Genomic DNA, 15,573 nt, shown 5'->3' with positions numbered 1-15,573 from the left:
ACACACACACACACACACACACATAACACCCACACTTCTAAACTTTTATACAAGAATAAATGTTAACTCTTGTCCTGCCTGCACTAGTACTTTTATTAATTTACCAATATATACACTGATGGCTTATGAGGGATTTGACACCATCTTGAGCTCTGGGGATAGAGAAATAAAAATGATTTCATCCTAAATTTCTGTAAGTTACTTTAGCAAAAGAAATAAAAATCTATGTGGAGCTGGCTGTGGTGGTGCACACTTGTAATCCCAGCAGCTGGGAGGCTGATGCAAAAGGATCTCCACAAATTTGAGGCCAGTTTTGGCTACATACTGAGTTGAAAGGCAATAAGCACTACTTAGTGAGACTCCCTTCTCAGAAATAAATAAATAAATAAATAAACAAATAAACAAACAAACTTTGTGTGTAATTTTTCTTTTTTTTCCACTGAGTTTATTGATACTTCTTAGGTATGCAGTACAGTTACATTCATTGCTGGGATCTTGAACCTTTACATGACAGGTCTTGGTTCTCATTTTTTCCCTTTACCCCTGCCCTCCCTTCACCCCCTCCTCCCTTCCCTATTTACAAAGACTTTGTTTATATTTTTTCCTTTTCTCATATATTATTTCCTAACCTTCCAACTTCCCTTACATCTTTAGCCCTTTTCTTCCAATTTCACATCATCAGTTATACAATTTGGATCTTATTTACACTTTAAGTTTTTCAAAGATATCATGCAGAATTTTTCAAATGAAGCTAGATGTAGATCTAAAGAGACAAAAATAAAAGCAGAAATTCTTGCAAGAATAGGCAGTCCCTAACTTATCGCAGAGAATAAGTCTCCTGAAATAAAGGATATGCCATGTAGATTATGCTCATGAGAGTTCCATTAAAAATCGGGGGAGACAGATAAACACTGAAAGTAGGTCAGTGGCATGATTATATTTGAATTTTAGTATGATAGCCATTGACTCTTGGCATGATAGATATTAGACAGGTATTTTAAGGCACAATAGTATAATATGGGCTACCGGGAGGTAGAATTAGACAACAAGAGAAAAGTAAAAAGATTGAGAGATACTTGAAATGCAAATTATTAAGACCTGATGATTCAATCATGCATTCAAAAATACGTTTTGTATCCAGAGGACTGTTGAGGACTGGCCATCCATGCAAGGATCCTGCCAGCTCCCTGGCCTTCATCCAGCAGACTGGTGAGGACAAGCCAATAGCATAAGGAGCCTGCCAGGGCCCCAACCAGCATCCAGCAGTAAGGACCGGTCAGCCATGAGAGGAGCCTGCGAGCATCCCAGCCTTCATCCAGTGGACCAGTGAGGACCAGTGAGCCACACGGGCACCTCTGCAACATATCCCCCCTTGGCCGTGCCCTTGGGCCTCCTGATTGTGCAAGTTCCTGGATCCACACTGCAGAGGCACAGATGGTCATAAAGGTCATTTTACTGACCTCCAGAAGAGAGAACAGAAGTGAACAACTGCAATAAAGGCACATCAGATCTCCACAGTTGGTAAATTGGAGGGATCACCACCTTCCATCAGAACTTGGACTATCTTCAGGGAAAGGGCAGCAGTTCCTGTAGTAGAATCTTGCAGAGTTCAACCCTGCAGGAGGTCAGGGTGCTCAATTTGAGCCTTGCAGTCAGAATTCAGCGTGAATCTCAGAGGTCTGCCATTGGGTAGCTGAGACTAAAGGACTTAGTTCCTCATATTGCTGCTCACATTGTTGATTTTGACAGGAGAGATACACCTTCAAAGAGGCTCCTCAAATACTTTTTCTTCTTTCTTTGCCTCATCCCATTCTTCAAATTCTTTCTTTTCTCTGTCTTCTTTTTCCCACTCAGTCTCTTGCTCCCACACATCATTCTTCATCTCCCTTTTTGTCCCTGTTCCTGCCCTAATTCGGATTTCTTCTTTTTCTTCTTTCTTTTCTTTTCTTCTCTCTTTTTTCTTCACTCAAGGGTCATTAGTTTCAAAGGAAAGTGAGTCCCTATTACTGTTAAGTTGTTCTATTCTTGTCTTTTTTCTTGCACTCTGTCTTTCCCTCTTGTTTTCAACAGTTTCCTAAAATTTGTATGATCATCCTGTGTCCTCTGGCTTCACTTGAAACCTTCTCCTATTCTTCTAGCTATTACTCTCCTAACTCCATCTAAGTCACCATGTTAAAGGGTGAAGTTGCTATATTGAAGAGTTGCTTCACTATAAACATATTTTGGGCTGCTCCTCCTTTAATTCACATGGTTTAAAGGTGATATATTAATAACTAACACAAATGGTCAATTTTTAAGCTGTGCTTGATGCTATTGTGTTGCTGATTGTATCGATTGGGCTAAAGGTTTGTGATTGATTTAATGAGTTGTCCTTTCTGATATTATGAAAATGAGAGTATCTATGAGTAATTAGAGATTCAAAACCTAAAGAGCAGCTATATCAGGAATATCAAAGTCCTAACCCAGGAATTAAATCAAGGACAGCCCAACAATAAAAATAAAAATGAGAAAACACTTAAGCAAGATGCAAAGACAGACTTTCAGTCCACCAATGGCAAACTCTAGGGGAAATTAGGTAGAAAAATCTGACAATCAATCACCAGGACACCCTGAACTCACATCACAGGAAGTAGCAAATCAGATCAATCAGTTTCTAGAAAAATTCAAAATAGAAATAATTTCCAAGATAACTACAGAGACAGTGAGCACAGTGAAAAACATGATTAGAAACTCTAGAACAGAAACTGACAAAAATTAAATGAGCTCAGGACCATTGATAGAAGCCATGAAGGCCAAGCAAAGGAAAGAAATGGAAACCATGAATGTCCAATTTAGGAAAGAAGTGGAATCCATGAAACAGATTCAAACAGATACCAAGGAGATTAAAAACGCTACTGAAAGTATTCACAGCAGGATGAAGGAATATGAAGATGGAATTTCATTTATAGAAGGTAAGATTTCAGTCACAGACCATGAAAAGAGTGACTTCTTAAAAATGGTAAGGGATCATGAGAAATGGATCCAGGAACTCCTACATGATGCAAAGAAGAATAATATAAGACTGACAGGAATCCACAAAGTAGCAGGAGAAAATACAAATGACTTAAAAAAAGCTGTTCACAGAATTAATGACAGAAAACTTCCCATAGAGAGGGGAAGAATTTGACATACAGATAAGTGAGACATAGAGATAAGTGAGGCAGATAGGACTCCAAGTAGCCATGATTAAAAAAAAAAATCAACACCTAGACATAGAATAGTCAAGATCCCATAAACCCAACAGAAGAACAAATTACTACATGCAGTTAGAGAACAGAAACAAGCACATGGAAAGGAAAGCCCATCAGAGTCACAGCAGACATTTTAACACAAACCCCCTGGTCAAGGAGAACCTGAATTGAGGTATTTCAAGTCCTAAGAGAAAACAACCTTCACCCTAGTCTGATGCATCCTGAAAAACTATCTTTCAAAATAGATGGGGAAATAATATACTTCCATGACAAAAAACAGCTGAAAAACTTCATGGCTACCAAACCAGCACTACAAGGAATTCTAAACAATATCCTAGAAAAAGACAATGAAGGTCACAACACCATGAGGCCCAACAAAGCAAATCAATTATCAAGGCAATAAACTAAAGGAAGAAGGGGAGAAATTTAAAAGAGCCAACAACAGGACAATAACATGACAATGATAAGTCCATACATATCAGTTATAATCATCAATGTTAATGACCTCAATTCACCAATCAAAAGAAATAGGATGGCAGAATGGATTAATAAGCAAAATCCAACTGATATGTTGTAGACAAGAAACACACCCAGTTCAAAAAGAAATCCATAGACTAAAAGTAAAAGGAGAGAAAAAAGTTCTCCATGCAAAAAAAAAAAAAAAAAAAAAAAAAAAAAAAAAGCAGGGGTAGAAATCTTATTTGCAGACAAGGTAAATTTGAAACTAAAACATGTTTTTAAAGGGAACAATTCAAGAGGAAAAATTACAATCTTAAATATATTATCACCAAATATTAATGCCCCAACTATTTAAAACAAATATTAAGGGATATGAAAAAACAAATTAGCACTAATACAATTGTAGTGGGGGATGCCAACACCTTATTGTCACAAATAGACAGATCATCTAGACAAAAAAATCAATAACAAAATACTAGGATTGAACCAAGCTTTTGAACATATGGACTTAGTAGACATCTATAGAGTATTCCATACTACAAAATCAAAATATACATTCTTTTCAGCTGCACATGGGTCATTCTGCAAAGTGGATCACATACTAGCTCATAGAACAAATTTAAATAAATGCAAAGGAATCAAAGTTATCCCATGTATATTATCCCATGTATATTATATTACCAATTAAACTGGAGATCATTAGACTAAGGAAACATAAGAACTTCACAAACACATGGAAACTGAACACTCTCCTGAAAAATCAATGGGTCACAGAAGAAATTAAGGAAGAAATTAGTCAGTTTTTACAACTAAATGATAATGCCAGTACAACATACAGGAATCTATGGGACACAATGAAAGCAGTTCTAAGTGGAAAATTCATAGCAGAGAATGCCCACACTAGGAAAACAGAGCATGCTCAAATAAAGAACTGAATGAGGAATTTCAGGCTCTTGGAAAAAAGAGCAAGAAAAACCCAAAGCCTGTACAAGGGAGGAAATTATAAAGATCAGATCAGATATCAATGCAGTGGAAATTAAGAGAATGATACAAAAAAAAATCTATGAATCAAAGAGTTGGTTTTTTGAAAGAAGAAATAAAATTGATAAACACTTAGCCAACCTTGTCAAAAAAAAAAAAGGAAAGGAAAGGCTCAGATCCACACAATTAGGAAGGAAAAAAGTGAAGTCACAACAAAGCTGGCAGAAATCCAGAGGATCATCAATACCTATTTTGAGAATATGTACTCTAATAAAAGGGAAAACACAGAAGAAATGGACAGATTTCTGGATACTTATGAATTACCAAAGTTGAACAAAGACAATAATAAATTCTAAACACCCCAATTACAATCAGTGAAGTTGAAAATGTAATTTAAAGCTTATTAATGAAGAAAAGCCCAGGTCCTGATAGACTCACTGGTGAATTTAATAAGAAATTTAGAGAAGAACTACTGCCACTACTCTTTAAACTTTTCAGTGAAATTGAAAGGGAAGCAATACTTCCAAATTCATTCCTGGAAGCAAGTGTTACTTTGAGTCCCAGGGGAAGAACCAAAGAAAAAAAAGAGAAGTACAGGCCAATCTCCTTAATGAACATAGGTGCAAAAATCTTCAATAAGACACTGGCAGACAGAATACAGAGGGTCATCAAGAAGATCATATACTCTGACCAAGTTGGATTTATTCCAGGGATGCAAGGATGGTTCCACATATATAAATCAATAAATGTAATACACCATATTAACAGAGTTAAGGACAAAAACCATATGATCACCATAATAGATGCAGAAAAATCATTTGACAAAATTTAACACCCAGTCATGATAAAAACACTGCAGAAAACTGGAATAGATGGTCTTTATCTCAACTGGATAAAGTCTATCTGTGAAAAACCAACAGCCAATAACATATTAAATGGCCAAAATCTGAAAACTATCACATTAAAATCAGGAACAAGTCAAGGATGCCCACTATCAGCACTCCTGTTCAATACAGTTCTGGAAACTTTAGCCACAGCCATTAGAAAACAGAAAAAAATGAAAGCAATAAAGATAGGAATGGAAGAAGTGAAATGATCATTATTGGATGACGATATGATACACTACAGAGAAGGCACAAAAAACTGACAAAAGGCTTCTAGACTTAATTGACACTTTCAGCAGAGTAGATGGATATAAGGACATGGCTCAGAAATCAATAGCCTTCTTGTACACAAATTACAGACTCACTGAGAGAGAAATTAGGGAAATAATTCCTTTCACAATAGCATCTAAAAAAATGAAGTATCTAGGAATAAATCTAACGAAAGAAGCAAAAGACCTCTACAATGAAAACTACAGCACTCTGAAAAACAGAGAATAAAGAGGATATAAGAAAATGGGAAAATGCTGGGGATTTAGCTCAGTGGTTCAGTGGCCTGCCTTGCAAGCGCAAGGACCCGAGTTCAATCCCCGGTACCAAAAAAAAAGAAAAGAAAATGGGAAGACAGCCCCCGTTCCTGGGTAGAAAGAATCAATATAGTGAAAATGGCCATGGTACCAAAATTATAGATTCATTGCAATCCTGATTGAAATTCCAACAGTGTATTTCATAGAACTAGAGAACATAATCCAAAAATTCATTTGGAACCAGAGTAGACTTAGAATAGCTAAAGCAATTCTAGGCAACAGAGACACGGCAGGAGGTATCACAATCCCTAACTTGAAACTATACTACAAATACACTGTTATAAAACACATGGTACTGGCAAAGAAAAAAATCCGAAGATCAGTGGAATAATTTGGAAGATATAGAAACAACTCCAGATGTACTCAGCTACTTCATCTTTGACAAAGGAGCCAACTATCCTCACTGCAGGAAAGATGGCCTCTTTAATGAACTGTGTTGGAAAAACTGGCTTTCAACCTGCCAAAGATTAAAACTATACCCTTTTCTTTCAGCTGCACTAAATTAAAATTCAAGTGGATTAAAGATATAAATACTAAAAAGAAACACTAAACTTGCTGGAAGATAGGTTAGGCAGAACTCTTGAAGACATTGGCATAGGAAGAGACTTTATGAACAAATCCTCAGTAGTATGGGAACTAACACAAAAGCATCAACAACTGGAATCTCATCTTATTGAAAAGCTTCTGCACTGTAAGAGAAACCACCAACAGAGCTAAGAGACAATCTACAATGTGGGAAAAAATTTTTATTAGCTGCTTGTCAGACAAAGGACTATTAACTAGAAATATAAAGAACTCAAAAAATCAGGCACCCCAAATATAAAGACCCAATTCAAAAATGGGCATCTGAAATGAACAGACATTTCTAAGACAGAGAAGTAAAAGCATCAAGTAAATGTATGAAAAAATTTTCCACATCACTGGTCATTTGAGAGTTGCAGATGCAAACTACACTGAAACTCGGATTTACCCCAGAAAGAATGGATGCTATCAAGAAATCAACCAATAAGAAATGTTGGTGGGGTTGTGGGGAGAAAGGTACCCTCCTCCACTGTTGGTGGGAGTGCAGACTGGTGCAACCACTATGGAAATCAATATGGAGATACCTCAGAAAAAGTAGGACTAGAGGTTCCATTTGACCCAGCCATCCCTCTGCTGATGTTCTTTCCAAGAGAATTAAAATAATCATACCACAGTGATATAGGTGTACCTGTTTTATAGTGGCACAGTTTGTAATAGCTAAGACTTGGAAATAGCCCAAATGCCCATCAGTTGGAGACTGAAAAAAGAAGATGTGGTTTTTCTATAAAATAGAGTACTACTCAGCCATATAGAATGAGAAACTAGAGTTATTCATAGGAAAATGGATGCATATTCAGGCCATACTCTTAAGTGAAATACATGAGACACACATGTATAAATACTGAATAGTTTTTGTGGTGTGAAAAACTAAAAGTGTTAATAAGATCCAAATTGTATAATTGACAATGTGAAATAGGAAGAAAGGGGCTAAATGTGTAGGAGGAGTGGGCGGGTAGGGGGAGGAAAATCAGGGAAAAGAAAAAAATATGAGAAAGTGAAAAAATGGCAACAAAGACTTTGTACATAGGAAAGTGGGGAGGGGGTGAAGAGAGGGCAGGGGTATGGGGGAAAATGAGAATCAAGATTGGTCATGTAAAGATACAAGATCCAAATGATAAATGTAACTACACTGTATACTTAAAAAGTACTAATAAACTCAATGAGAAAATGAACATGTTTTGAATACCTATAAATTCTCATGCACCCTTTCAGATGTTATGAATATAGCAGATGAAAAATGAAAGAAAACTAAAAATCTTTTCAACTCTTGGAAATGTACCATCCAATGTAACAAAGAGAATGAAGACTGACAAAGGAGATAGGTAGTGATGAACCGGATCATTTTGTTAGAGTCAGAAAGAATGGATAGGAAGGAACCCTGAACAGAGGTGTGATTGACATAGATATGAGGTGGGAAAAGGGAAAAGAATGCAGTGTGTTGGAGTAGGGGGCACATCTATGTTTTTTTTTTCCTTTAGCAAAACACTGGGGAAAGAGACATAGTTGGGAGTAACTCACCTCAAGTATCTTAACAATGGGCATGCTATTTTGCTGACCAAATTAGATAGTCAACAGTCAACATGAAGGTGAAGAATATACCGTGTACTTTGTCATCAGGCAGTGTTGGAATGTATTCAAAAATAATACTGGCTAAATGAACACAAAAACTTCATTCTTAAGCTATTAAAATGACAAAGTAAAATTTTAACATTTGTCATCACAGTGATTTCCCCAAAGCCAGACAAGTTTGGCTTTGAATTTCTGTGCTTTGGATCATCCATGAAATCCATTAAATTGAAAATGTAGCATTTATTAAATTGCATTCCTACAGCCATGTGAATCAACAGGAAAACTCCTTGGGAGAAATTCTCCATGATATCATCTGGGGGAATTCCTTTTGCTTTCCAAATGCAAAGGGAAGATAAAGTCCATATAAGTGTCTAAAAGAACAAATTATGTATCATTCCTTTTAGAAAAAACAGACTAGAATCACCACTGTGCCTTAATTTGTCAATAACAAAGGTAAATTTCTTAATAGTGAAGTTAACACATGGACATAAAGGCAATCTATTTCTTTATTAGTGACTAGAAGTTTCTTTTTTCTTGATAATTATATATCATATTCCCAGAGGTGATACAATAGTACCTTTCTCTCACTATTTTAGAAAATTGATTTTGAAAAGATACACCATTAAAGTATCAATAAGTATCATAAAAATTATGAAAGTATAGTAAATTTTGATCAAAGCATTTTATCAGGTGAAAGTCCTTTATATTACCTGAGAGCCTTTACTAATATACTGCAAATTGTCTAAGCTATAAATATCTCCTGTTCCTTGGAGATATTGAAATATTTTTTCTAAATTAAAATATACTTACATGCATACATATCAATGAAAAATTAGAGATAAAGATTTTCTATTCAGTATCTTCAGAGATAATCAAGATTTCACATTCTTTTTAACCATTTGTACAATTCCATGGGTCCCTGATTTATCTATAAGTCTAACATTGTAAACCCAAATCATATAACAAGTACATTGCAGTTGTTCCATATACAGGTTTGAAAAATATATACACGCACAAGGGTAAAACTAAGATTACAGTCACCAAGCTTTGCTTGCCTTAAAATAGAGCCACTGCTTTATTTTTTTGTTTTTTTTTGTGTGTGAAATGTGTAATGTTTCTAAAAGTCAAGTCATTTTAAACAATTCTAAAGAGTAACTGAGGAAGCAGATTAGGACAATTATTGCACTAAAGAATCACTAAACTTTAAATTGAACTCATAAAATGATATGGGTGTATATTAAATGAAAATGAACTTGTAACTTGACCATGAAGAAGAATTATTACTTTCCTGAGTTGAACACTGGAACTGAACTCAGTGTACCATTTCTGACACTATTGAGTATGCTTTTCAGAACTAAGATCTTTCTCACTAAGGCCCAAATCTACCCATTTATTTATGGAACTTTTCAAACACAAAATCTTTCTTTTCATATGCCTCTGCAAAACTCTTCCCCTATTTAGACTTTAAATTAGAAAATATTATGAAAAATAGACAAAGAGATTCATAAGCTTCATGGTAATGCTCATTCTCAGCCTTGTTCACCAATGTCTACCGCAGTGTATTGAACATTCATTCCTTTTTCCATCCTCATATCTTTCAAGTTCCTTCAACAAAGTCTCACAAAAAGGGCTGTCTTCCCTTTGAGTTATATCTCACAAAGCTTTCCCAGACTACTTCATTTCTATTATTTTATCTTATTCTCTTAGGTACACTTATACCTTGTATTATAAAATGTACAACACCAATTTTCCCATTGCTAATTTGTTAACTACATCAGAAGAAACTCAAGGCCTGAAGCCATCCACGTATATAGTCAAAGCACCAAAAGGCACATAAAATGCATGCATTTGTTCTATGCTTTGGCTTTCTTATCAAAATAGAACAATAGTACTCTCTACCCATAAACAGGTAGCCAATATGCAAAGATAAAGTATGGACTGAGGGAATCAAAAGTCCAATATCATCACAGTCCAGACCATCACTGGGATGTGGATCTGTGCATTCTTATATTTTATGAGTAGCAGTGTATTATCAACAAAGGAGAATGAAAATTATCAATGAACAATGCTATGTATTCTAGAGCTTGGACAAACCTCCCAAGCTTTGATAATTATCTGATCTGTAACTCCTCATCCATTTCCTTACCAGAGCTGCTGCAGTAGGAAGGGTCAACAGGTCTTCCATTTTTATCAGAGCAGGCTATCGCCCGAAAGCGTACACCTTTTCCACATTCTTTGCTATCTCCTTGTACTCGCAGTCCCCGCTGAGGCTCCCTTCTGCCTTCTGGAAGGATGCAATCTGACCAGTTTCCATAAGGTCGGGATATAAATACCTCACAGGGACACCACTCCGTCTCTACTAGAGGGTACAGGTCAGCATCCTGGCATTTCTCCTTCTTCCTGCTTTTCCCTATTCAAACAAAAGATATTGACGTATTAATTGAATATCTTTTATTTTACTGAAAGTCATTCACATCTTTTCTCTTACAAGGTCTTAGAATACTGAACGTTAAATAAAATAATTTTTTTTTCTTTTATTTATGTATTTATATTGTCACGGAATGGAAACCTTGGGACAAGGAAACAACTCCCAGTGCAGTTTTAGGTTAATTTGAAAACAGAAATGCTTTCTTGTTGGGATATAGTAATTCAGAGAAAATGTGTACTACAGGATCAATGCTACAAATGTCTTATTAATATGTTCAATATTATTTTCCATATATTTTATTGATAACAGATTGATTAACCTCATCTCCATTCTCCTTGAAACTAATAGTGGTCAGAAGAATCAGTGAAAGTATCTGTGTAGTAACTCCACTTTTCTGCAAGTAACTTTTTAAACACAGTTTATTCAAGAAGCAAATGACATCTTCCTATACTGTGAACCTCATAATATAAGGGTAGAGAAGACTTCTGATGTGATAGGCAATTTTGGTAGTATTCCTTTTGGTCTTGGTGTCCAAGACCAAATGTTGATACAATAACTTATAATAAATTTTAACAACAACTTAGACAATTAAATCTGAGAAAAAGCTATGTATATTTGAGAAACCCTTTTAATTTAAGTATACTAGAATATACTTGCCAATTGACTTTTTTTTAACCCATTACATTTATTGGTACATTTAAAGCAAACAATACAGTTACATTTATCATTGGGATCTTGTACCTTTACATGATATATCTTGATTTTTATTTTTTCCCTATACCCCTGCCCTTCCTTCACCCGCTTCATCCTTTCCTATTTACAAAGATTTTGTTTCAATTTTTTCTTTTTTGCCAATTGACATTGATGATGGTCCTTGTAGGTATAACAACAACTTTAGGGTCAGTATCATGGCCACAGTATCATTTCTCACAGCTTTGAATACTTCATAAGAATGTTTAGTGGGTCCCAACCCAGCATGTAACTTGATTCAATTTTGCTACCAACAGACTTTCTCTATATTACTAAAATTTTTCCTAGATCTAATAATTCAACCTTTGTTCTCTCATTACCAAGTCATTAGCTAGAGTCATGGCTGATTATAATAAATATAGGAAGCTTTATTGCTGTATTCCCAGTCTTTATGGAAAGTTGGTAAATGCCTGATACAAATGCATGCATGGGATATTTCTGAATTTCCAGATGGTTTGCATCACACCCAGTTCTACAACTGTTGACTGAAAGATTAGCTCCTTGGTCTAAATTATGCTTATGGTCACAATAGATAAACATTTTTATAATACCTAAAATTGGTGTGACAATAGCTTTAGCTCTCTCCTTGTTCCTTGGGGAGAGTGTATTCACTTGCTTGTACCATTAGAAATATTTAGGATAAGCTCCAGAAGCAAGCCTCCATCTAGTATGAGGATTTACTGGTTTGACAGACTTATCAGTGGGTATCAATTAACTTCTTTTCATCATAATTTAGCATTCAAAATCAGTACTTTTCCCAACTTCCCTGTCTGTACCTCTTTGATTTCTACTTTCTTCTCAATTCACTTAATTCTAGATTCTGAATCTGCCTATTTTTTAAATGATTGTACAGAACTGATAAATGCAACAAGAAGAAAATTCTTCATCTTTCAGACTTGATCAGTCAATTATGGTTTAATGGCTACATACCTTCATTCTTTTTTTGGGGGGGAGCTTGCACTTGCAAGGCAGGCAGCAGAACCACTGAGCTAAATCCCTGGCCATACCTTCATTCTTGAAGCATCCTTCCCAAGTTCCATAACATATTATTGTTGCCCCTCATTTTTATTCTATGTCTGTACCACGATTTTTTTTCTCTGTGCACCTCTCTTAACTGATAAATTCCTCAGGGGAACAAATCTAGTTTCTCTTCTCTTCTGATACTACTTCTTTACATTCTTGAAGAATATAAATAACTCTCTATATTTTTTAAATTCTAAAGCATTACCTTTATTCTAGATATGTTATTTAGGCTTTTGAGACAAGAGATTGAAAAAGTCACCCGAAAAAAGTCCAGGAAATTCAATGTGGCAAAACTCACACTCACTGCCTTCACACAACTATCCTTCTCCTTTTTAATATTGTCACCGTGACCAAGTAAAAAATGAAATGTTCCACTTGAATTGTTCTGTCAAAATTTTCACACATGATTAATAGTGACAGTATAGCATTTCAAATGCTTAGCGGGCTCTTGAATCCATGAATTTTTCATTCCAGTGCAACCCATAGTAAGCCCCATCTCTGAATCTCTAGCTTGAAGGACTAAAACAGATTCCAACAAGATCTTGTTGCCATCATACCACCCTCCCATCAATCTGTTCACTACATTACATTCAGAGCCAACTTTCAAGGAAGTAAATCTTCTACCACCGTCCACTAAGAACACTTGAGTGACTTACTGTAGTTCACAGGATAAAGTCTGGTCATCAAAGCCTACATAACTTGAGCCTGTTGGCATCTGCCTCCCATCTACACTGTACGGCTCTGATCCTGGCATGGTATGATACAGTCATATGGAGCATTCTTAAGCTTCTACAAATCACTCTTTTGGCTTCTTCCTTTTGCACATTACTCCAGAAATTCCCATGGGTTCTATCCATCTTTCTTAGTCTAGTTATTGCCTACTGCTTCATCTGGATCCAACTAATAGATTACTCAATTCAATCAATGAATCCTTTAAATCAGAGAACCTTTCTTGGCCAAGCAGGACACAGGGACTATGATGACAGAGGAATGGTCAGAGACACACAATGTTGGGGGCTTTGAAGATAGAGGAAGGGGACCATGAGTCAGGGAAGGTGAGAAGCCTTCACACACTTGAAAAGAAAAGGGAAATAATTATCCACATAAGGCCTCCACAAAGGAATGTGTACAATCTATCTTTAGCTCATGGCAAACTTCAAACCTATAGAACTGCAAAATAATAAATCTATAAATCTGTGTTGTTTCAATAGATCAATTTTTGTGATAATTTGTTATAGCAACAATAAGAAAGTAATATAACCCCCAACACAGCAGATACCACAGCAGGTACTATACTACATAGCAAGTACACTGAATTATAATTATCTGTAGTAAAAATCTCACCATATCTCCAAGCAGCTGTAAGCTCTGAAGTATGTCATCCCTATCTGTTTCCTAAGTGTAAGGTGAACTGAAGATGCTCATTGAATAACTGAGAAAGGAAGTTGGAAAGAGAAAAAGAGGAGAAAGAGGAAGAGAAAGAGGAAAAGAAGAGAGAAAGTAAAAGAGAAAATAAAGAAGATGAGGACAATGGTGAGAAAAAAGATAATATTCATCTATAAGGCAGATGAAAATTACTAGCAGAATAAATATTCTGTACAAATGGATAGTGTCTCTGTATTTGTAATATCCTTCTTAATTCCATGACATCACTGTTTGAAGAGGGATTTAAGCAAGTTAGTTAATCCACAAATGATTCTTATAATAAGCAACAAATTGTCTGCAGTCTTTAATTACATTTTAACCAAGATCAGCACTAACTCTAGGATTCAGAACCAGCTGATACTAAATCAATCTCTAGCAAAAATCTAAAGACATTTAATTTTTTTCCTTAAGTCATAAAATTTGTATAATTTTGAATATATACACACACACATATACACATATATGTATGTGTACATATACAAATGTGTACATGCCTACATTTACTTGGACATATTTTATCTAATTAAATAGTTTCAGCATTGTATGAACAATTGCTTTAATTACCATTCAATTTAAAATGGGTGCCGATCTAATTTCAATCAACACATAGAATAATCTCATAATAAATTTAAACTCTCTTGTTAAAAATGGAAAGAAGGGGCCGGGGATTTAGCTCAACGGTTCGGTGGCCTGCCTTGCAAGCACAAGGACCAGAGTTCAATCCCCAGTACCAAAAAAAAAAAAAAAAAAAAAATGGAAAGAAGAAAAACAAATACTGTAGATGTCCCCATATTCAAGGGCGTGGTCTATACTTACGTTTGCATGTGACTGCGTTAAAGATAGAAATAGTCACATGGCTGTTTATGTTATTCATGTTAGAGATGGTTTACTCCTAGTTGACACAGAAGATAAGAAAATGTAAATGTTATCTTCACACTAATGAAAATAAGTCTTTAAAAGTGTAAATATCACTACTGTTTTTTTTCTTACAATGAAGGATTCATTTGATTGATTTTCTTTTTACACTTAATGAATGTCAGGAAATCACATTGCATGTGTGTGTGTGTGTGTGTGTGTGTGTGTGTGTGTGTTTTCATATAGACATGAAGACATACAAAGATTAATTCTCCACCTAAAATAATGACTATTAAACATTTAGAAGATAGGGGCTGGGGATTTAGCTCAGTAGTGCAGCTGCCTGCTTCTCAAGCACATGGTCCCGAGTTTGATCCCCGGTACAAAAAAAAAAATTAGAAGATAAATTCTAAACAGTCTTTTAGTTCAAGTAATTATTATGTTAGAGTTTGTAGAAAGTGTACAACAGTTCTTCAATATTAATTTTTACAAAATGTGCATTTTAAGTAAGTCAAATTCATTAATGTTTTAACAATTTGTAACTGTGCTGACTGTGAAATAAATAGTCAATGAATTTCAGTATTTTCCATTCTTATTTTGCAGATGTCAAACATCATTAACAAACCTTCAAGGGAAAGGAAAGAAAAACTAGCCACTAATTAAAAACTTTCCCTCTAAAAGAAATTCTCTCTTAGCTCAGAGATGCAAAAAGTTACTAGAATAATGGCTTCTCACACATCATTATATATGCACTGGCCAACAAAGTGTCAGGAAGTAGGTCCCTGAACTTTAAATTATTTTCT

General features: G+C 35.3%; 1 protein-coding gene across 1 annotated transcript in view; it reads right to left on the bottom strand.

The window, feature by feature from the left end:
* Window positions 1–15,573, bottom strand: part of Thsd7b (thrombospondin type 1 domain containing 7B) — a 718,705-nt gene that overhangs the window by 226,709 nt on the left and 476,423 nt on the right. The window contains exon 13 of the mRNA XM_010606147.2: window positions 10,436–10,699. Within this exon, the coding sequence (XP_010604449.1) occupies window positions 10,436–10,699 (264 nt within the window). The remainder of the gene's footprint in view (window positions 1–10,435; window positions 10,700–15,573) is intronic.

The sequence above is a fragment of the Fukomys damarensis genome, unplaced genomic scaffold (genome assembly GCF_012274545.1).
Source record: "Fukomys damarensis isolate Sample0158 unplaced genomic scaffold, DMR_v1.0_HiC HiC_scaffold_29, whole genome shotgun sequence".
Taxonomy (NCBI): domain Eukaryota; kingdom Metazoa; phylum Chordata; class Mammalia; order Rodentia; family Bathyergidae; genus Fukomys; species Fukomys damarensis.
This window is presented reverse-complemented; position numbering and strand designations above follow the sequence as displayed.